The 23,300-nt window shown below is 41.0% G+C and overlaps 3 protein-coding genes across 5 annotated transcripts; 1 reads left to right on the top strand and 2 right to left on the bottom strand.

Annotated features, from left to right (window-relative positions):
- The first annotated feature begins 233 nt into the window (after window positions 1-233).
- On the top strand, window positions 234-2,041 carry pfdn1 (prefoldin subunit 1). The gene is made up of 4 exons (XM_037120250.1): window positions 234-390; window positions 1,225-1,391; window positions 1,561-1,645; window positions 1,767-2,041. Exons 1-4 carry the CDS (start codon window positions 358-360, stop codon window positions 1,848-1,850), a joined length of 369 nt encoding a protein of 122 aa, XP_036976145.1. The 5' UTR covers window positions 234-357; the 3' UTR covers window positions 1,851-2,041.
- A 482-nt stretch (window positions 2,042-2,523) lies between these two features.
- ttc1 (tetratricopeptide repeat domain 1) lies at window positions 2,524-7,192 on the bottom strand. The gene is made up of 8 exons (XM_037120248.1): window positions 7,075-7,192; window positions 5,437-5,904; window positions 4,408-4,468; window positions 4,211-4,323; window positions 3,996-4,032; window positions 3,772-3,920; window positions 3,047-3,101; window positions 2,524-2,784 (listed from the first exon to the last, which is right to left on the bottom strand). The coding sequence occupies exons 2-8, from the start codon at window positions 5,893-5,895 to the stop codon at window positions 2,648-2,650; spliced, it is 1,011 nt and encodes a 336-aa protein (XP_036976143.1). The 5' UTR covers window positions 5,896-5,904; window positions 7,075-7,192; the 3' UTR covers window positions 2,524-2,647.
- A 700-nt stretch (window positions 7,193-7,892) lies between these two features.
- tmprss15 (transmembrane serine protease 15) lies at window positions 7,893-22,341 on the bottom strand. Of its 3 annotated transcripts, none has more exons than XM_037120243.1 (28): window positions 22,283-22,341; window positions 21,557-21,676; window positions 21,358-21,476; window positions 20,379-20,446; window positions 20,071-20,219; window positions 18,583-18,633; window positions 17,769-17,888; window positions 17,015-17,114; window positions 16,047-16,150; window positions 15,755-15,895; window positions 15,464-15,613; window positions 15,071-15,176; window positions 14,646-14,802; window positions 14,422-14,557; window positions 14,230-14,319; window positions 13,949-14,074; window positions 13,693-13,836; window positions 13,445-13,555; window positions 12,332-12,455; window positions 12,031-12,126; window positions 11,850-11,899; window positions 11,687-11,758; window positions 11,440-11,584; window positions 10,994-11,172; window positions 9,722-9,817; window positions 8,889-9,028; window positions 8,626-8,680; window positions 7,893-8,507 (listed from the first exon to the last, which is right to left on the bottom strand). In XM_037120243.1, the coding sequence occupies exons 1-28, from the start codon at window positions 22,326-22,328 to the stop codon at window positions 8,377-8,379; spliced, it is 3,126 nt and encodes a 1,041-aa protein (XP_036976138.1). In that variant the 5' UTR covers window positions 22,329-22,341; the 3' UTR covers window positions 7,893-8,376. The 3 variants fall into 3 exon arrangements, with proteins under 3 accessions (XP_036976138.1, XP_036976140.1, XP_036976139.1); XM_037120245.1 differs by having other exon boundaries at window positions 22,258-22,336; XM_037120244.1 differs by having other exon boundaries at window positions 21,974-22,335.
- Between the last annotated feature and the right edge of the window lie 959 nt (window positions 22,342-23,300).

Raw genomic sequence — 23,300 nt, 5'->3', positions numbered from 1 at the left:
GGTGGTGATTATTATTATTATTATTATTATTATTATTAGTTTTAACACAATTCTATTTTGCCAGAAATGTTTTGTGGACAACAAAACTCCACCCGATTTTTCATCGGTATGGGAGTGATTAATGAGGGATGGGAAATGATCCATTAACTTTCCTGAATTAACGGCAACCTGTCCCAAAATCAAATATATAAATATATATTTTTTACTTTGTTATTATCGCCAGAAATTCTCTCGACACCCTTTGTACAGTGTGTGGTTTGTACAATTGAATGGTTTCGAAGAAGAACAAGAAGACGAAGAAGACGTAGAGGGACTTCGCACATGCGCAGTGCGTGCTGATCTGGTTCATTAGTGAAGATGGCTGCGCCCATAGACCTGGAGCTGAAGAAGGTAACAGAGTGTTTTAATGTGTTAACCGATCTCAACTATCAGTCTTGTACTTTCTGTGTTTAGGGAAGAGCCGCGAAGATAAACTAACAGCTGTTTAATAATCGCCGGTAGGAGCGCAGCAGCTATAACGCAGCTAACGGTTAGCATGACAAGCTAACACTGAGAACCCACGCTGCACACACACTTAAAGACACGGCTCAAGTGATTACGTTGGGAATGTTATGGAAACATTAAACATGATGTTTAACTTTAACTGAAGAGAATGAGACACACCGTCTGAAATGAAAACCTGTTTGCAGGTTCATCTTCGTTATTGTTACACAGGGGTTACATCGTCTGACTGACCAGAAACGGAAGTTCACCGTTTGTAGATGTAAATGTGAATATGTCAAAAATCAGCACAGATATGAAACTGATCTAAATAAGCGAAATCGGAGGAGGCTGACTGTCCCTGAACGCCTCTTCTGATGGTGACAATACATGAAGACATATTGTTCTTTCTCGCAAATATTAGGTGAATAACAACAGCATCATCACTATAAGATATTTATATATTATTTTTATGTATTTATTTAAATTACAATGAAGAGTTTAAACGGTCCTATTCAGATTGACGTTCAGGTAGCTTTTAATCAAAGTGATAGATCTCCTGTAGGTAAAGGACGTTGAGGTCTTTCTTAATCAGAGTGATACCTCTGTCTTGTAGTCCTTCTTGAAGCTGCAGGTGAAAGGTGTTTTTAATCAGAGTGATACCTCTCTCTTAAAGGCCTATTGGAGCTGCAGGTAAAAGGTGCTTAAGATGTTTGTAATCAGAGTCATACCTCTTACTTACAGGCCTTTTCGGAGCTGCAGGTGAAGATGATCGACACGCAGCAGAAGGTGAAGCTGGCTGACCTGCAGATCGATCAGCTTACACGGGTTCAGAAACACACCAAGCTAACACACGCTGAGATCACAACGCTGCCAGACAACACACGACTGTATGAGGGAGTCGGACGCATGTGAGTCTCCTTGACAACCAGGATGTCTGTTCACCTCTACACTAACATAGAACATGACTATTCAACAGAAACAGGGAGTTAACTGCTTTTGATAATGTAAAACTACACACAGGTGTGTCATCATCGCTCAGGAGTCCACAAAATGTCTCATATCTTGTGTGTGTTTCAGGTTCATTCTTCAGTCAAAAGAGGACATCAACAACCAGCTGATGGACAAACAGAAAACAGCTGACGAGAAAATCAAAGAACTCGAGGTACAATTACACACTTTAATTAGATATACACTAAAATACACACAGACACGTTTTACCTGCAGTGTGTGTTCAGGTGTGTCAGTGGTCTGACTGTGTGTTATGATTTATTTTTATTTTACAGCAGAAGAAGGTGTACCTTGAACGCAGCGTGAAAGAAGCAGAGGACAACATCAGAGAGATGCTGATGTCCAGGAGAACTCAGTGATCTATAAGTGGTCTATAATCAATAACGCATTCATACACGATTAGTAATGCACTGGTACACTCATCGGTCATCTGTTATCAAAAACACATGTATTTATGTCAGTAACTGTTTGTTAGTTGTTCATATTAAAATGTTGAACCTTCAGTCTGTTCACTGTATGTTTGACTTCAATTAAAACACATGAGGAAGAATTTACACGTTTGTTATTTTAAAGGCTGACTGATCATTTTCAGTTTTTACTTTAACGCTGCATAACAATTTAAAAGAAGTTGATGACGGTGTGTTTTTAAACCAGATACATAATAATTAGCAGTGTTGCTGTTCTTTAGATGCCGCTGTTTGTACAGCGGGACCAGCTGATGGCAGCCAACACCAGACTTCACTCAAAAACAAACTTTAATTGTCTGAATACGATTTTGCTATGTAGGTTCTTGACAAGGTATTTTGTTTGAGTCAGAATTTTCTGGTTGTAATTTTGAATACTGTGCTGATTGTCAGTTTATTTCTTATAAAAATGACAAGTTTTATACACCTTGAAATGATCAGCAGAGTATGTTGATCCAGGCTGAAACATGACGCTACCTGCTGCAGGTGTAGAGAGGAGTTCAGTGATCCAGGTTACCATGGATACCAGAGAACAGCATTTAACACGCAAATAGCTTCACACACAACAGAAGCGTGAGACAATCAGCTTTTATTTTTCTCTGAACACACACAGATTTATCAACATGTTACTGTACAGGCTGTGACTTCCTAAATGTACTGGTTGCGATGTCATCACTGTGCTGGCTGTGATGTCATCTGTTGTTGTTGTTTGGGTTCTGGACAAAATTGATGGAGTAGGAGCCGGTGTTGGTGTCCTGGTTTACCTGGAAGTTGTTGGTTGAAAGTCCGAAAGGTCTCAGGACCAAGTTCCCCAGGTCCTTCAATTTACCTGAGGAAGAGGGGGAAACGGGTCAGGGGTCAAAGGTTACAGCAAGAATTGTTTCAGATCATTAATAACAAAATATTTTACTTTAATCCAATATGAACTTTGATAGTTGTGCTTTTATTGTTAAAATGCTGGAACAAATCTGATCTCATCTATAAAAATAAATGACTTGTTTTACTTATTGATTATTAGTTAGCTGATGAGCTGAAACATTAGAGAACAGTGTACTGTTTCCTAAGGTGGTGTGTTCCGGTGCAGTACGTACTCATCATCTCCTCCTTCAACTTTTCATTTCTTTCATGAATCTGTGGAGGTAACCTCTGAGAGACAGAAAGAGAGACAGTTCATATCAATTATTAGTTATTTTGTAAACTGTTCTTTGTCCATTTTTTATTTTGCGGATGTAAACAGGAAGTATAATGTTACCATGGAGACAATGAATTACCTGTGAGCTACATCCTGATCTCTATGCCAACATGTGTTTCCATTAGAATGCAGAATTAGCTTTTAGTAGTTCCTCTCTGCAGTGTATCCATGGACGTACAGACAACTATCTCTGGATTACTTTTATACTAAAGAAAACTTAAAAACATGAAGATTCTAAGGCAAGTTCTGACTTGCTGAATTTTTTCTCTGATTTCTATGTGGATTTATGAACATTCATCCGTGATGCTACAACAGAGAAAGATATTTTTTCAGGAAGTGTAAGTCACACTAAATAAGATCAATACGTGTTTCATTTAATTTCCAATCTGACTCGGTTATTACTCTGAGAAGGAGGCCAGTTTTATCGCAAATTCAAGCAATGTGTCTTTAAGTGTCTAAGTATTCTGAACTCTGGTTCTGTTTCTATTATTTTCCTTTCTGTGTCGGGCACAGACATATGATTGATGATCCTATCTCCCACAAAAAGAGTTGCTATCATGAATACTGCAGGCACACTAACAGGACTGTCTGGTTCTCGTAAGTCCCAGCAGTCTTTGAACTCACCATGCAGGCCTGTCTTGCACTGGCCTGGTTGGGGTCTAGTTCAAGAACCTTCTTGTAGTCTTCCAGCGCCTCGTCGAGCTTATCTGTCTGCTCATAAAGCTCTGCCCTCCTCAGCAACGCCCGTACATAGTCAGGATTTAGCTCTATTGCTGTGAAGACAAAGCAGCCAATCAATACATGGATCAATCAGTGCTGTATAGATAGAAAATGATGTAATCACTCACCTCTGGTGCAGTCTGATATTGCCTGATCCTTCAGATCCTGAGAGACAGACACACACTGTTACTGTTGCATGATGGTAGCGTCAGTGTCTGCATGTTCTTAATGTGTTACTAGCATCAGTGTTCATGTGTTGTTAACCCCTATCATAGCATGGTGTTAGCCTGTCAGTTAGCATGTTGTTAGCCTGTCAGTTAGCATGCTGTTAGCCGTTTTTTACCAGGTGCAGTCTTGCAGCAGCTCTGTTGGAGAACAGGACAGCTCTCTCTTTGCTGAAACAAACTGGACATAAAACCAACGCCTCCTTGTAGCTCAGCTCTGCCTCTGACCAGTCTGCAGGAAGAAATGTTGACACCAGTTTGTACTGGTTTGTGCAGGTTTATAAACTGGACATACTGTCATGATGATGTCACTCACTTCCAGCTTTGAACTGGCTGTTGCCTTTTTCCTTCAGAGTTAAACTTTGCTGCCGTCGACTCTGAAACAAAAGAAGAAAACTACCATCACATCTGAACCCTGAATGCCTCTTTTCTACACCTTAAATTAAGGCTGCCTGAGAGCTAGAGGTCTCTGCAAAGAAGCTATTGTGGTTTGTAAGAGCCTCATTTTGGTTTGAAAGGACTCTGTTCTGGTTTTTAAGGACCTCGTTCTGGTTCGTATGGAAGTCGTTCTGGTATTTAAGGACCTCGCTTTAGTTAGTAAGGACGTCATTTTAGTTTGTAAGGACATCGTTCTGGTTTGCAAGGACATCGTTCTGGTTTGCAAGAACATCGTCTCAATTTGTAAGAACCTCACTCCAGTTTTTAAGGGCATCACTCTGTTTTGTAGTTCATATGGAAATTTAGAAAAAAAGCTGTAAACACAGGAACACATTCACAATGGGGGATTGGATTATTTATCAATGATTTAAGATGGTTGGTTTTTAACTTGGCTCATTTTAAGATGATTTTCACAAATTAACAATCAGAGCTAGGATGTTGTAAAATCAATATCTAGAATCGACACACTTTTCCACAGCTCTGACAACCCACTTCTCAATTCTCCATTTGCCCGCTCACCAAAACTTTGCTCTGCACTCAAGAGTAATTTAAGTGATGTGATTTGGATTGTGATAATAAAGAAAAGATAATAAAGCAACATGAATGGAACATGACACTGTGATATTTTCAAACAAAGCACAGCAACACAGACCTTAAAGAGGGAGCTGTTCGTGCACAGATAAGTTGTCCCTCACTGGGATACATCATTAATATAGCTGCCCCCCCCCCCCAACTCAGGTCACCTGCTGGTGATCAAAACATTTATCAGTGATCCCGAATAAACAATGCTCGGATGATAAGAAAAACTGAAACAATCTCCAGATCCTGACTGTCATACCAGTTTACCAGCTGCTAATACTTCACCACTGCGGATTTAGATTAACAGGTGAGCAGATGAAGGCGTTACCTCCTTTTCCTCCTCTGTCAGGTCCTTCTCCACTTCCCTCAGGTAGACGTCGTCAAACTCGACCTCCTGGCTTTTCTCCTCCTTCAGCTCCGAGTCTGAATCGTCCTCCAACAAGCCCTCCGCCTCCTCCTGCTGCCTGTCGCCCTGCAGCCTGTCTCCCTGTGCATCCTCCTGCAACTTGTCACTCTTCAGCCTGTCGCCAGATGCCTCCTCCTGCAGCCTTTCACTCTGCTCCTCTTCCTCCCCTCCCTCCTCACTATCTGAGACATCTGTTCTGTCAGTCAGTCTGTCCGTTTCTGTGTGAATGTCCTCTGACCCTCCTTCACCTTGTTGGGTCTCTTCCTTCCCCTCCCTCGCTCCTCTTCGGTCTGAAGGTTCCAGAGTCTCCTCACAGTCGTAGAAGTTCTCCTCCTCCTCCTTCTCCTGCTCCCTGGGTTTTCCAACTCCTCGGCTGCTCATATTAAAGTTCTGCGACACAAAATAAAGTTAAAGTTCTTTGGCTCTGATGCAGTCCCTGTTGTCATCACCGTAGGACCATCTTATCAGTTACGCATCACCAGTAATAGTCTATAAACACTACTGGCACTAAGGCTAATGTGTCACAATCTTACAATGTATTTCGATGACAACAAGCATTCCTAGTTTCTTAGTTACACCAGCAGAATGTCCCTGGTTACACTCTACAGGAATTCATTCATCACAGGTGACAGGTTTTAAATCAGACCTGTAGATCTTAAGAATCTACTTTACGCTGTGTTATTAAAGAGATTATAAGAGACAAACTTGGACCTAATAGGCAATGTTATGGTAGCTAAATTACAGAAAAACAGACCCATCATCAGGTACTATTATAATGAAATTCAACCATATGTTAAGTCAATGAAATGTATGAAATCCAAACGTACCACAGATCTCTCTACATTGCTAGAAATTGAAATTGTCAATGTATTGTCTGGACCTTTTATTTATCCTTTGAAATCCTTACTTAATTTTCGGTATTATTATTTTGTCCTTTTAAATACCATATCATATTGTCACTGTGTTAATGTTTTTGAAATATTTAAAACTGTAATTAATGACAGTTTCCTGCTTTGCATGTGTTTCTCTTCTAGTCCCTGAATAATAGTCTTTTTGGCTGTACTATACAGTTAACAGTAATAATGCACCTTGCCACAGCTGCTTTTACCAATTAATCAATTTTAATGAATAACTTTAATTTCACTTTTACTAAAGTGCCTGTTGTTCTAAAATCACAAGTTCTTGTTGTTTGCTGTGTTAACATGTCCTCCTCTGTATCAGCTCTAGAATGTTCCAGCTACTGCGTTAAATCAGCAATTTCTTTAATGGAAGTTCTGAACTGACCATTTGACAGAGACCGTCACAAAAAACACACAAGTTAACAAACAGTTTGATTTTGTTCCTTCACTTAAACATTGAAAGCTTCTGTGACGGAGCTAGTAAACAGCTAACTGCGAAGGCACAGCCAGCTGCTAACAGCTAAGCTAACAGTCAGCTCCGGACTGTAATCATGTTGTCAACTGTCTGATACGTCACATCTCGGTGTGATGTCATCAGTCGGACAGTTTATTGAACATTGAACTGATAAAACATTAAAAACTAGGTGATTTATATTCGTACCTGCTAACACCGGTTAGCCTGCGAGGATCCGCTCTCTCATATCACTTCCGAGTACCTGACCCGTTCCTTCTTCGTTTTCTTCTTCTGGTACTTTTAAGTCTGTGACACTTAATTCCCGCCCCCTACTGGTGTAAATCTAATCCTACAACAGTTTGCTCATAAAAACTCATCACACACATCCACCCTCTTATTTTTTAAAAATCTAATAAATATATGATATAAACAGATAGTAATCTAATCATTAGCTGCAATAACTTCTAATGAAAGCCAATCTTTCTTTAAAAGTTGAATTAACTATTAGGCTTGTCATTATGGAAGAAGGTAAAATAATGTAATGTACAGTTTTGGAGAAGAAGAGAGCTGGGGAAGCTTGAATAGTAGTCTTAAATTTAATCACCCTCCAGAAATTTTGATTTGTCAGATGACGTGACATACAAGCTAGGCCACTGAGGATATGCTTTATTAAGAACTTTCTCACATTTAGAGGCAGCAAAATGACGAAGGACAAGCAGGAGGATAATAAACATGTGATGCTGCTACAGCTTCATCGACTGGCCAGATGTCACCACATATGGTAACTGAAACATCACACGTCCAACAAATTTGGTTGCAATAGCACTATTTGTGTTCAGAAGACATCACAGTTTTTGTAATGTAAGTACTGTTTGTTTGTGCAGCGAGATACAGGCAACTCTGAGCTGTGAATAGAATAGAATTTTAAAATGAAAAACAAATTTATGGAGAAATATCCACAAAGGAAACCCACACACTGGTCCTTTTCGATTTATGCGCATCTATGTCAAATTAACTTTCAGACGCAGTTTTAAAAGTGTTTAATTCAAAACCATATGGAATATCACAAAATCAGAAAAAAGCACTTTAATTTTGAAATTGGTCCACATATGTTATGCGCTGATTTTGATGCAGATTGCTCAAAATCTGCAGGAGGAGTAGCAAACAAATTTGAACATAAACATTTACAAAAATGCTTTTCAGGCTCAAATCGGTGTGGCTCATATGGATGGATTTGTTCGGATACACAGAATCGAGGAAAGAGACTTATAATTCAAGTCCTATGGAGCAAAACATAAAGTCTGTTGTTAGTCTGCAGTAAGAAGAAGAAGAAGAAGAAGAAGAAGAAGAAGAAGAAGAAGAAGAAGAAGAAGAAGAAGAAGAAGAAGAAGAAATACAACACTATTGCTCATTGAGAGTTCCAGACCTCAATATCAGAGTGGGGAAGCTTTTAAACATAATCTTAATCAGTTAAAATAATATTAATTTATCAAATATACAGTCAAGGACTCAGAGGAGGGGGGTGGGGGAGGAAGAGTTGGAGCGTCTGGCCTCAGCGATCCAGGACGTGAAGGCTGAGACTCGGGCGTAGACTCCAGGTCTCTCAGGACGCCCACAGCCAATCCCAAATGATGTCACACCTGTCAGAGAGCAATCAGAATAAGTTGTTCCCTCTGCCCTCGTCTGCATCATACTGTGTCATAACGTGTGTGTGTGTGTGTGTGTGTGTGTGTGTGTGTGTGTGTGTGTGTAACTTACCAATGACAGTCCAGTATCCATCGTCCAGGCACATTAGTGGACCTCCAGAGTCACCCTGGAAACAACATTAAAAATATAATTTTAATAGTGTTCCGGCTAAAACATCACACTTCCTGTTTGTGTTGTTGACTTTTCGACACAGGTAATAAGCTGTCAGGACTAAATATGTTCAGGCTGTCTGGGTTCATCTAAAGGGCTGGTCTGGATCAGAGTGGGATGGCTGGTGGACTGTAGAGCCGAGGTGAGTCCAGGTGGGTCAGTACCTGGCAGGAGTCGATCCCTCCCTCCGCGTATCCAGCACACAGCATGTTGGAGGTGATGTTGTACTCAGGCAACCAATGCTGACACTTATCCTGAGCCACTAGCGGAACCTCGGCCTCCTGGAGGACATCAGGTAAATAACCTGAAAGAGACAGACAGGGGACAGAGAGAGACAGGTAATAAGCAACACAGACAGGTGTGTAAGAGATAGAGACATGTGTGTGTGTGTGTGTGTGTGTGTGAGAGAGAGAGAGAGAGAGAGAGAGAGAGAGAGAGAGAGAGAGAGAGAGAGAGAGACAGAGGCAGACAGAGAGAGGTGAGAGAGAGAGAGAGAGAGTGAGATGGTTGGAGAGTGAGACGGGCATGATAGAGAAACAGGTGAAAAGACACACAGGCTTGAGAGAGAGACAGATGAGAGAGAGAGAGAGAGAGCCAAGTAGTGAGCAACACAGACAGGTGAGACGGACATAGGCGGAGAGACAGACAGACAAATGGAGAGTAAGAGAGACAGGTAAAGAGAGATAGGAGATAGAGACAGATAGAGAGAGACACAAACAGACAGACAATTGGAGAGAATGAGAGAGGTTAGAGAGGGACAGAGAACGAGAGACAGACATGTGGAGAGAGACAAGTGCAGAGAGAGAGAGAGAGAGAGAGAGAGAGAGAGAGAGAGAGAGAGAGAGACAAACAGGCTAAGACCTGGACAGGAAGGTGGAAAGACAGACGGACATGCCAGACATATGGGGAGGAGAGAGAAAGAGGTGTGAGGAGAGACAGGTAGAGAGAGAAACAGGTAAGAGAAATAGAGACGGGGGGGAGTCTTGATGTTTCTGACCCTGCTCAGTGAGCCGTCCCCATCCAGCTATGAAACATTTTCTTCCTGCTGTGTATTCCTGACCCTCAGGAGGTAAACACACAGGCTGGACGGTCTCTGTAAAACACAGCGCTTCTGGTTAGAACGACCAGATGTTTCATGACAGCGTCAATCAAATTTAAGAAGTTTAGTTGTTACAACAAAAGGCCATTTACACTCTGTTGACAAAAGAATATATTGAACCTGATACGATGTCCAAGAATTTCTGATTTCATTATGAATATGAAGACTAATGTTTTACAATCAACAATAGACAGTAGTACTAGTTTTTCAGGCAAAACTACATTTGTTATTGCTCTGTACAGTTTGAAATTTGTTTATAACGCTTGAGAGTTCCATTTTTGTATTCATAAGCTCTTCTTCCATCAGTCTGCCATGACTCTGAACTCAAAGTCTATGGAGATGATACAATTAACTATACTTCATAAGGTTGTTCACTATTTTCTTCATTATTGTGTACAGAGCATCTCTCAAGCCAGCAAGCCACTTTAAAATAATGACTCTTCACTATCAAAAATCAATTCTATAAATATTTCAATATTTTTGATGCTGTTGTTTTTTTTAAAAAAAATCTATAGAAATTCTGCACTGTTTTTACAGACCTATCATGCTTTAATATGTATTTTTATTTCTTTTCCATCAGAGTATGGGATTCTTGTGCACGTAAAAGGTCTTGAAAGTTAAAACACCTGAAGTCTGTGCCAACAGAAGCTCATCTCTCCAACAGAAAACACTGTTCCTGAAACACCTTGTCAGTTGTCGCGCCTTTAATTCAGTGACTTTGTGATGTCACATTACTTCACCATGTCACACACTGGTAATATATGCCGTTATTCACGGTTCATAAAAGAAAAGTTCATTGCATTTATTTTAACAATACAGTTTACATGTTGTTTTTATTACTTCACAATACACTCACTACAGGAGCAGGTCATTTTTTTTTCTGTCAGAAAGCTCCACTGAATGGAATCATATGGTTTTAATTAATTATCAAAAACTATACTTTTATACTTTTTTGTTTTCAATATTTGCTCTGGAGTCTGATGTTCACATTTATAAATGTGAATTACTGCCATAACAATGATGTATTAATGCTTTTATGTGCTGCTATGTTGTTTTTCTGCATGAACCACCCAGTAGTTTGAGTCAGAGGCTCACTCTGTAAAAAGAAAAAGGAATTTGCGTAATAAATGACCAGATGGGATGATTGTAATTTGTTGTGTTGTTACTGACGGGTGAAGTTGACCGGCTGCTCCAGATGCATCAAGGCAATGTCAGCCTGTTTAGTTAGTCTGTTGTAGTGCTTGTTGATGATGATGCGATCGACTTGTCGGGTCTGAACGTCCGCAGAGTTTTCATCATTTTGAGAGTGAAGACCTGCAACAACTGACCACCAACTGAGGACGTTCTTCCTGTGGAACAAAAACACGTCTGCCTCATATGTTTCATACGTTCATACATTTAAAACATGACAGTAGTTTGAATTACTTCATATGTAAAGATGTTAAGTCCATAGATCAAACAAAAATGTAAGAACTTTTCAAATACTTTTTACGAATGATATAATAATCATTTGATTTATATGCAGTTTTCTAGACGCATAACATATGTAACACAATATATGTAAAAACATAGGTGTACGACGACATGTAAAAATAGTTTTGCTTTTACGGTCTCACCCGTAGACGCAGTGTGCCGCGGTCAGGACCCAATCTCTGCCAATCAGTGAGCCTCCACACATATGTGTCATCCTTAACTGTAGAGACACAGTCCACGGCCACGCCCCCTTCACAGCATCATGCCCGCCCACCACTCTGCCATCATCTGACAGGTAACAACAAACACTTAGAACAGTCAGTCTGAAAGAAACAGGATCAGGTCAGGGAGAGTTCCTATTCCAACTGACAACCTTATTCACACTTTTACCTTGACCTGGTATGCTCTCTGCTGATTGGTCAATCTCCCCTCTGACATTAGCGACCTGTCGAACACCACAAGCTAAAACACACAGAGGTCTCACTCAGTCTGTGCACGTAAAACATAAACAATCTTTAAATGCCGTGAATACATTAAGGGTCAGAGTTCTCACGCTGGTTGTCACAGCTCAGAGAAACCACTTCCTCACTCTTGCAGGTTTCACTGTAAAAAACAAAACAACCATTATTACTCCTCAGACGGAATCAGTTCTGCTGACTGGTTCTAGTTCGACTTCAGTTTCTGCATCTAGCTCTGGTGTTTCTGTATCTGGTTTTGGGTCTGGTCACTGGTACCTGACAATGGTTTCCAGTGTTCCGTTGCTGGTGACTGTGATGGTTGCAAACGGTGAATCCTCGGGCTGAGCTGGCAGCAGCGTGGCCTCACCGAACCTGTAGAGAGTAAGGAACAAAGACCAGATCTGACTCTAGATCTGTAACTGGATGCCTTTATGTTTCTGTTTCCTACAAGAACCTTCATTTAGTTCAGAATATCCAAACATTTCAGGTTGTTTGGCTGATCTGCCATCGATCTGGGGACTTCTGTCGACAGTCTCCAAAAACCATTAGGGCTTAAATCTTGTAGTGTGAACCTCACCTGTAGCCCAGGTACTGACAGGTGGAGAGAGACAGCTGTGAGTTCCAGTTGTCAGCGCATACGGTGTGTGGAGAGGAATCAATTTGGATCTGGAGATGACTGGAATTATTCCCCTGCAACATGACTGAAACACACAAAGCCACACCCACAATGTCAATTAGCATGTCAGTCAGAGTATCACACAGTATCTACTGTTGGGGGAAAATATGACTCTCCCAGGACATTATGTCTCCATACAATAGGACGCCCCCCCCCGCTATGTTGTTAAACAGATAACCATGTATGGAAGCACTGCCTCCTGAAGCTGTTAGATATAATTTGGACATTGGGGGGGACACTCAGGCAGACAGGCGTGCTGTTATTTTGCTCCTACAAGATCTTGTTTTTTCAAACACCATCAGTGTCTCTGAGTCTTCTTCATCTCTCCTGAGCAGTCAAGTGAGCCGAAATCCCACAACATCTATGTGGACACCTGAGAGTCCACTGACCACACTGCCAGTTTGACACAGGGTAAGGTTAGTCTAACATATATATTATGGTTAATTGTTATTTGGCCCGTGACTTATAAAGAGTCAACAAAAAAAAAAAACCTCTTAAAAATGCAAAGACTTTTTGTTTTGTTGTTTTGTTTTGTTTTCAGAGAAGATGAAAAGGAAAGGATAGAGGAAGGGAGAGCGATGCCATCTGAGAGTAAAGAAACTGCAGCAGCAGTATACAGAGGTGCACATTGCCACCAGAAAACTAAAGAGAAGAACTGATTTTCAAATGACCTGGATAGCATTCGGGGCACTCACCCAACAAACCCACCCAAGTAAGTAAGTAAGCTTTAATATATATATATATATATATATATATATATATATATATATATATATATATATATATATATATATATATATATATATATATATATATATATATATTAGCTATATTAGCTTCACGTAGGACAGGATAGAAAAGGTTAGGTTATATGTCACATTACTGCTATAGTACAGTCAAATGTAAAGGAGTGAAATGATGTAATGAGTGCACTGCAGTTTCTAATCAGATGAGAACACTGATGTCTGTGACATCAGAATTAATCATTACAGAAGCTCCAGCTGATGGACTCACCACAGTCAGCTTCATCAGAGGCGTCGGGACAGTCGACCACACCATTACAATACCCGTCACCATAGATACAACTTCCCGTCTGGCACTGGAACTGACTGTCAGCACATGGAGCTATTCACAAATGACATCACACGTCAGCGCAATTATTCATCAATAATTACTAGTACTACTAAATCAATAATACTTGTTTAATGTCTTATTTTCAAATAGAAGTTATTGTCTCGACAACTTCAACCCTTTGACCCCACCTGGTACACCCAGGTTGACCCCGGTGGTGAAGTTGGCTTTGAACCCTCGGCCATACTGGGAGTCATCCGTAAAGAACCAGACCGCCATCTTATTGGTTGTTGAGAATATATCTTGGGCGGTGCCTTCACTACCAGTGAGGACAGCTGAGAACAAAGCAAGTTAAAACCTGAGGCAGAGCAGACTGGAATAAAGTCAGCAGTCACACTTATAGTGAGAATGAAGCTGAAATGGATTCTGGCTGAATACCATCCTCACCCAGTAAGGGAGAATTTGCCTCCGCCCCATCCCGCACCTCTACGACGTCATAGGCCGTTTCAATGTCAAAGTCCATGAAGTGGAGCTGGATGTTCTGACCCTCATCGGCATGAAGAGTCCACAGACCTGAAGCGGCAAAGGATTATGGATATTTACAGAAACACCACACAGGTTACAAGTGAGTGTGAAACATCAGGTAAACATGTGCAGACATGAGTAAAATATAAGTACAAGTGTAGAGCTAAAAGTTGAATTGAGCCTGTCCAGACAGGGGTACTCACATTTAGACTCGTCCCCATAGGAATGTGGGTAATTTGGGGAGCTGAAGGTGGAGTTTGGCTCCCAGAGGTTAAAGGGTCCTCCACAGTCAGCTGGACCAATCAGAGCGGAGAGAGCAGAGTCAGGCTGTGTCTAACTGCGATAGAGAGCATGGTCTGTGTTGCCTAGCATAGGGGGCGTGGTCTGTGTGTCACCTGGTATGAGTGGTGGAGGCAGTACATTGGTTGGTTCAGGGGGAGCGGGGCCACATGGACCAGAAGTCAGTGCGATGTCGTCCAGAGCAATGTCATCCATAATCAGACCTCGTTTCTTCAGCGCTTCAAACACCACCTGCAGAGGTCAGAGGTCACACTGGAACAGCTGACTCATTGCACATATCGCTGGTCAGTTTGTGGACTTCCTGTGTGATGTCACTGACCATGACCTCTGTCGTCAGGTAGAGGGTCACCTGGCCGTAGTTCCAGTTGTCGCCATAGTTACCATCTTTCTGGAACACCACGATACCGGCAGCTGATGGAGACGGCTGGAGCAGCAGGACGTTGAGACGGTGGACGTTCTCTCCAAACATGTGATACCTATGAACAGCCAGATTACTTCCTGTTTGCGTATTTATGCATTTGCAGGTTTGTTTGTTTTTTTCCTCATCTTGTTGTCTTGTTTATTTCGTGGTAGAGCTTCCAGTGGTTTACATGGCTGTTTGTTTATTTTCTGGTCATTTACATGCTTATTAGTTTGTGTTTCAAGTTACTCTCATGCTTATCTGTTTATTGTCCAGTCATTTACAAGCTCACTTGTTTACTTTTCCAGTTGTTTGCATGCTTATCTTTTATTGCATATGTTTACCAGAAGCTCAGACACTTGGGCTCTGTGGTTGGAGTAAGAGGGAGGCTGTTGATCCTGTAACTCTTTGTGAATTGCCCAGGACTTATAGGTGTGGTGATGTAGTAACCTGACAGAGACACACAAAAACTAATCAATGCTACTGATCATAATTCCAATACTACTGATATTTTTACCACAATAATAACAAGAACAACAATTACAACATGAACGATGATCATATCCTCACAGATTTTTAAAAAAAACTGTTCTGTCTTAATTTTATATTTAATTTGCCCTCACTGCTTCCTGTATATGATTACGTTTCGTCTTGGTTTAATGTTCTTGTTGTTATTTCTGTTTTGTGCACTTTTGACTTTACTATCACTTTAGTGACCAGTATAATGTTAAACCCACCTGAGCTGTTGCCCAGCGTGTGATCGGCGCTCGGGCCGGACAGCGGAGGAAACGTGGAGCCCCTGACTCGCTCCCAGTCTCCATCGTCGTCCTGTGTCTGCCTCCAGAAACACATACCCTGCTCAAAGTTACATGTCACCTTCTGCTCATCTGAACACACACACACACACACACACACACACACACACACACACACACACACACACACACACACACACACACACACAGGTCAGGTACAGTAACACACTGACTACAGTTTTATACATCCTGTTTGAGGTGACGTGAAGATACCTGAGAGGTTGGAGGTGTCAGCGGCCCTGTAGGTGGCGCTGAACCCTGACTGAATGCTGATGTCATCATATATAAATTCTGCAGTTGATTGGTCGGTCAGCAGCCACACAGTCCAAGAAGGTGCAGTGGGGGTGATCTGAGCTGTACAGCGTATTAAAATGTGAGTTAATGAGTCTGCTACACCTTAGATCTGTTGCAACGCTGACTGTGTGTGTGTGTGTGTGTGTGTGTGTGTGTGTGTGTGTGTGTCTGTCTGTCTGTCTGTCTGTCTGTCTGTCTGTCTGAAGTTTACCTGTCAGGGTTTTGTCTTCTCCGACCCCTTCATAAAATCTCAGAATGTCTTGGTTGCCTGCTGCAAACTGGACGTTGATCTCAACAGAAAGTCCTTGGTGGACCCTAAAAACAACAGAGTTAATGTTGTGAGAAAAATGTTCTGTTTAAACTTCCTGTTTTAGCCTTAGACTTAATTGTGAAAGTCTCCGTGCTGTCGAGGTTGGAAGATTCTCACACAATTTGATCACAGCAGAATCTGGTGGACGTGAGAGGAAGTGCAGCAGTGTGTGTGCATTTGTATGTATTGATGTAATATAAATGTAAGTACATTTACTCAAGTACTGTACTTATTACAATTTTGACGTAATTGTACTTGACTTGAGTAGTGCCATTTTTGCTATTAGAGAGGCAAATATTGTGACTTTTACTTACTAGTTAATTTTCAGATTACATGCCAAAGTAATGCATTTTTGATTAACATTTCTGATTGGCAATGGGATTTAATCAACAATCAGAAACTGCTTAATATCAGATCCGATAATCAGTCAGTGTGTGATAATCTGTCGACCCATAGTAATCAGTATGCATAAATGTGAATATTTGTATGATTTACTGTCACTTGTACTTTATTCAATTAATTACCAGTAGATTACTTTTGGTACTTGGGCACATTTGATATAAACCCCGCTGCCTTAAAGAACGGCACAGGAAATTCTATGACTTTATAACACACACTCCACAACACACAAATAAGGTGCTTCAAATAATTTTTACTGTAAATACTGCAGTTTATCCTCATGCACCTTTTGTTCGACTTATCTATATGTTAACAAAATGTCTTGACATTTATTCAAGTATGACATTTGGGTACTTTTTTACAAAACTGAGTGTGAGTGTGTGAGTGAGTGTGTGAGAGTGTGTGTGTGTGCGTGTGTGTGTGTGTGTGTGTGTGTGTGTGTGTGTGTGCCTGTGTGTGTGTGTGTCTACCTAATGATCCAGCGACAGTTTCTGCTGCTGCTCTCTGAGGCGCCTGATGAACTGAACGAGCCGTTGGGACCGGTCAGCACGAACTGTCCATCGCATGTTGCTATGGAGACCATGATGATGTCACAGTAAGTTCGACAACAACTAAGAACAAATACATGATTATGAGTTGTTAATTCACCTTATGTCAGATAAACTGTAACCTGATGCTCCTGTAAGTGTTTGGATGTGGCCACCTAGTGAGGGTAGCTCCAAAACTATAGAGGGGGACAGCATTACCGCTAACTGCTGCTCACTGTACTCTGTGCTGTAGCTATCTTTGGCTTTATTGACTAGCAGCCAAGCCCCCCAAGAAAGAGGGCCAGGCTTTAAAGACAGCTTCTGTAGCAGCTAAAACATGTATTTACAATGTCACATGATGTACTGGGGCCCAAAGTCCTTTTTTTTCATAAGCTAACGTTAAAGAAGCATCTATAAAATGGTGGATACATTTTTTTGAGTGTCATAACCCAGAGAAATTACTTGTTTGACTGTCATAATTTTGAGGTACTTTTGAGGTAAAAAGTGGTATTATGAGACAGGATAATCCAGTAACTTGTTAGAATGCTAACTTCAGTTAACATCTCTGCAATGCAACACACATCTTTGACATCATGTTGTCACTGTTGTGTCTTTACATTCGGTTGATAATATTTATTTTTGGACAAAAAATCTGCCCAAATCTTACATATTGCCCTTCAATATAAACACAACTCACCACAGGTGGCAGCGTCTTCATCAGAAGCATCAGGACAGTCATCGACTCCGTCACACAACTTGCGGCTCAAAACACACTTTGATCCATCAGCGCATTTCTTCTCATAAGACTTACACGTTACTGTGGACACAAAATGAGAATGAGACAAACATGACAGACTTCTTCGCAACTAATAAAGTGGAGCCTCTAGTTCAACGTGATGTCTTTTGGTGTATCTCGCTTTAGATCACCTTTACTTTCTGTTTTGATCCTCCTCACTTGTTCAGATTTCACCTTGACCCCGCATAGCATGAATCCCTCCCACCCCCAATAAAAAAAACAAATGCACTTGTATGTTACCCTTAGCACTTAAATCATAGCACATAATGTACTTAAGGTATCCTTGATAAAAGCAGCTAACATACTCAGATGAGGGCTCGAAAATTGTTTCTATTTTTTTTTCATTCTTACTTTAACAATGGTGATTTGTTCTGGTTTCTTTCTTGTGACAAATGTACTAATTATATGTTGCTTTGGGCAAAATCGTCTGTTAAATGCCCTAAATGTAAATGTCAATGTAACAGCTTCCATAAAGCTGAACTTTACACAATAACAATATTAAGATTAAAAATTGACTGTAACTCTACATGTGAGAAGATCAACTGTAAAATCTAGATCAAACTATCAACGATAGTTACACCTGCATTGGATAATTCTGATGTTGGTTGGCAGAAGAAGCTCTTTAAATAGCAGATATTTGATAGACACAGACAGAGTTTGTATTGTGGATATAAATATGACAATATATAAAAACACATAGAGAGAGTCTTCTCACGGGCTGTAGTTGTGGCAGTCGTTGGTGCAGCAGTTGTCTGGTCTTTTTTCTCTGCAGGAAAGAAGAACAATATTCTGAACATTATGTGACATTAAAGGTCAAATTCACAACATTTTATGTAGACAAATCATTTATATGCATAAATATAATAAAAATACAAGGTATCTGTTTTCCTTAAAAACATTATTATGATTGTGAATTAATCATTTTAAAATGTTTTTCAGGTCCAAAATGTTTGTTTCATTTATCTCTGTAAGAATTCAGGTTCCAGCTTTTAGTAAGGTTTGTCAGCCAGTAGTATAACGTTGTTGGTATCATGTGGTATCTGTGTTTCTTTATTATCAACAATCTTGGTAGTTTCCAGTTTGTGGATTAAAAATAAAAAATAAAAAAGATTTGAAAAACACATTTTTTGCATCCTTGACAAATGGTCAAGCATATGCACCCATCTCAGATGTGGTGCATGCTGATGTTTTCAGCTCAGCAGCTATACAGGGAAGATTCTGGCTTTAAAGGTCCCATATTGTACTGTTTTTCATCAATATCACACAGCTGTCAGAGGTCCAGCAACACTGTATTCGAAATGTATTGCCCTGAACCCATCTGTGATCCTGAATTTCAGCTGTCTAAAAGTCTCTCTACTGAGCTCTACTGAGAGCAGGCTGTTTCTGTGCCTGCACCTTTAAATGCTAATGACCTCCGTCTGGCAACGCCTGCCTTGCCTGCTACACGCCAGCTGCTACGCTAGCTTTGTACCGACCCTCGTTACTGAAGCAGTCCGATATGAAGTGGTTAGCACACACACATACAAGCTTGCACAAACCGCAGCTAGCACGTTGTCATTAAAAATGAAACACAATCATTGTCTCTTCTGTTCTTCTGCAGCTGTGACAGAATACAGGCACTGACGTTGATTTTTACAGTCAACAACAGAGCAATTTGCGTGTCTAGCTCTGAGCGACGACTTTGCGAAACACTGCTATCTTACCGCTGGACACACCGAACTTCACCTCGGGGATGGACGACCCCCTCTAGGATATCTCCGGGGAGAGGGGGGAGTGTTTTCACGCAGAGGAGGCCGGCCGGTCTTCTGTCGTTACGTAACGTCAGGAGCTGAATCTGAACAACCTGTAAGATATTACCAGTGGGTGGGCTGCAGAAGATGCAGGACTTGTTTGCTTTCCTCATTCTGGGAGTTGGTGGACTCAAGGAGGACCAATTTATATATGTAGAGACCAGAGAAAACGTGTTTTTCACAATATGGGACCTTTAAAGGGGTGTAACAAACATCTTTACAAATTAATTTGCTTCCTGAAATTTGGATTAGGCCTGACAAGCTGTATGGAGCCTCCATTTACTTCAGTTGCGACTCTGTTTCGCCCTGAAGCTTCATCAGCATGAGGGTGAGTAGATAACGACTGAATTTTTCATTTTTGGATGAACTGTGAATCAGAATTTCCGAAGCCAACTGCGATCTTAGAGTGTCACCTGTGATCTGAATAGTGAATGTGCTGATCACCAATCCCGTGTTACCGGCCTCATTAATCCCCGCCACCAGCTGCCGCTCCGCCTCCTCTGCATCGATTGGCTGGTTGAACCAGAGGTCAAAGTTCACCGCCACATGGCTTCTAACCTGACTGAGAACACACACATCAATAAAGATTCCATAATCAGTACCTTTGGCAGTGTCAGTTCCTGATTAATCAGCTCATCAATCAACCACTTAATAATACTGCTGTCAACATCTGCTGATTAGTATAGTGATCAGTAATGGTGTGATTAATCAGAAATCTGACCTGAAGTATAAAACCTGACTGGTCTTGTAGAAAAGCCTCAGCTCGGTGAGACTGTATGCCTCCGATATCTGCCAATAAGAGGGCAGACTGTGATCAGGTGACTTTACAGAGAAACCTACAGACACACTGTGACGCTGTGCAGTTTATATCGAGCTGGAGTCATGCCCACCCACTCCACAAAAAACTGTACAGTAGTGAACGGAGAGAGGCAAATAAATTGTCGATCCCACTTGAATTGTACCATGAATCACACATATGCTGTCTGTCAATTTAAAAGATCATTGTCAAGTCAAGAAAGTTGTAATTTGTCATAATTAAAGTAAAATCTAATTATGAGTGAAACTGCTCAGTGAATCGTCTCACCAGCACACATCACCAACACCAACATGGCTGCAAACTCGGCTCAGAAAAAGTGCTAAAAAAGACAAAATTCATATGTGAGCTGCTAATATACAGAAGCAGCTCTACAGCGTTTAAGTTACAGGTTTTGGTTCAATGAGACGACGTCACTGACCCAACTATTGGCTGTGTAGTCTTTATAATTACATGTTTTCAAAGTCCTGTATTTCATTATTTTTATGACAAACTGCGACTTTATTACGAAACATTATGTGTGATTCATGGCACAACTCAAACCAGATCAAACAATCATTTGTCTCTCTTCATTCACTGCCATACAAAGGTTTTTATGAAATAAGGTTCCACGGGGGAAACCGGAGAGACGTGACTTTGGCTCTCTATTGTCTAAACTTGGTGTGCACCTTACGCTTTTTACTTTTAACAAACACAGCAGACTAGAAAAATCAGAAGGGTGTGTACATCGATGAATAGATTTCTGTTAAATCAAACGACAAACACACTGATACAATTATCAATACTTCTGAGCCTTTCTCCTTGCTGTCTTTCATAATAAAGTCCGCAACCAGTTGCTTAAGGTTACAAATACCTGTTATTTTAAAATAAAAGCCTGTGATCTCACCCGGTTTTCAATGTCGAAGGCCAACGATTTAAACTGCAGACTGGTGGAGTTTTTCAGCTCTTGAGAGAAAGGAACTACGATCTCCATCTGACCACTCAGCACTGTGGGCTCGAACGGATCTAGGCACACCAACAGTAGGAACATATGGATCAATTACGTCTGCTGACACCTGATCAGTTTATTAGAGCTGTGTGTTTACCTTCAGGCTGAACGCTGAGCCATGACACTACACTCAGTGAGACACATAAGATCAGAAGAAGAGCTGTCACGATGGTGAGGAGTACCTCCAGAGATGACAGTTTGCGAATCATACTGGCAGCTGCAAGAATCAATCAATACGCCAATCAATAAATCAGTCCATGATCCATAAACCTTTAAAGATGATTTATTTAGGTGTGAACAGAACGATAACAATCACAAAAATCTGCCTCACTTTTAATACCAACAGCTGACTGTGTATAAAATACTCCACATGTTCAAACACCCTGAACTAGAATCATAATTGTACAATTCACTTTCACAAACAAACATTATCTGACCTTCATTTTAAAGTTTTACCTCTCTTAAATTGTGAAAGGCAACTTCAGCTTCTACTTCCTGTCAGAAACAGACTCACCTGTTTGAGTTTGCCTGCTGCCGACAGCTACTCTGTCTCTTTTCTGCCTCACCTGTTAAATTCACAAACTGACTGTTTGTCCTCTTGGACTCTTAATCGGCTCACGATCACCTTTTATCGAGTGGAAAAAAGGCTAATGACTCATCGTTACGGATGCTGATCAATACAGTTACTGATAATCACTCATTTTTTCTGCCGATGGAGCAACAAGTTGGACGAGATAAACTGCTGACACAACAGTCATATTATAATATACACAAAAACTAAAAAGATTTGATTATTACTCAGTGTGAAGAGCAGAGTCACGACCTGAGACCTGAGAAGAGATGTGTGGATCAAATGTTATCTGCCTCATCTGCTCAGTAAACCTTTATGTTGCTGCATAAACAGGCTCAACTACAGCAATCATTTCTTGTTCATTACACTCCAAAGTCCAGCAACAATAAACCTGCCAGCTGCTGGACTGATGAATATGACTCCACCCCTTCTGCAACTCATGTGACAGCTGACATGCAGTCTATCATCCAACATTTACTGAAATTCATTTGTTTGGACTACAATGATACTGTTAATAAATTATTTCAGAAGTACGAATTCCGCTAGCATTGTTAACCATAGCCAAAATAGTCACGTGCGCACCAGAGCCAATCACTGCAGAGCTCATCCCCACGACATACCTTAAGAAACAAGCAGATATATACCTGCAGCGGCGCGAGCCGGACCAGGATTTTGCCGGCGGTTCGGTTCTGTTCTGTGCATCCAAACTGACTGTTGTGGATTAATGAGACTAAACAAGTCCGGACTGAGTCGTTCGGATCTGAGGAGATCCGGATACGTGAAGACAACAAACTGGAATCAGAATCTGTTGATGTTTGTGTGTAGCTAGCTGCTAGCCGACCCCCACGCCCCACCTCCTGACTCGGCGGACGGGCCGGCACGTCCAAAACCAGATTTATGAAAAATAATGTCCGCCACGCTTTTGCGCGAACGTTGCCGTCACGTTTGCTTTGTGTCTGTTGCAGGAAGAAACGGTAAAAACAGCCTTTTGTCACAAAAGTGTGTGCAAGCAGCAAGTGTTTACAAGCAAGAAAACACATTCCTATTGGTGAAAAAAGGCACCACACCAACCAATCACAAAATTATATGGCAAACCATGTGATTTGGTAGCTGAGGAACAGGGGAAGTTGTGAGAGGGACAACGGCGGAAGAGTGACAGCAGCAGTGACAGTGAAAGAGACAGAGATAGATGGCGATTTTTGAGAGTTGAGAGCGTCTTATGTAGTGTTTGGTGTAGTGTGTTTAGTGTGTAGTGGAGTCATTGTTTTGT

This window comes from Acanthopagrus latus, chromosome 13, assembly GCF_904848185.1.
Source record: "Acanthopagrus latus isolate v.2019 chromosome 13, fAcaLat1.1, whole genome shotgun sequence".
Lineage (NCBI taxonomy): Eukaryota > Metazoa > Chordata > Actinopteri > Spariformes > Sparidae > Acanthopagrus > Acanthopagrus latus.
The sequence above is the reverse complement of the archived record's forward strand: the minus strand, read 5'-3'. Positions and strand labels throughout refer to the sequence as shown.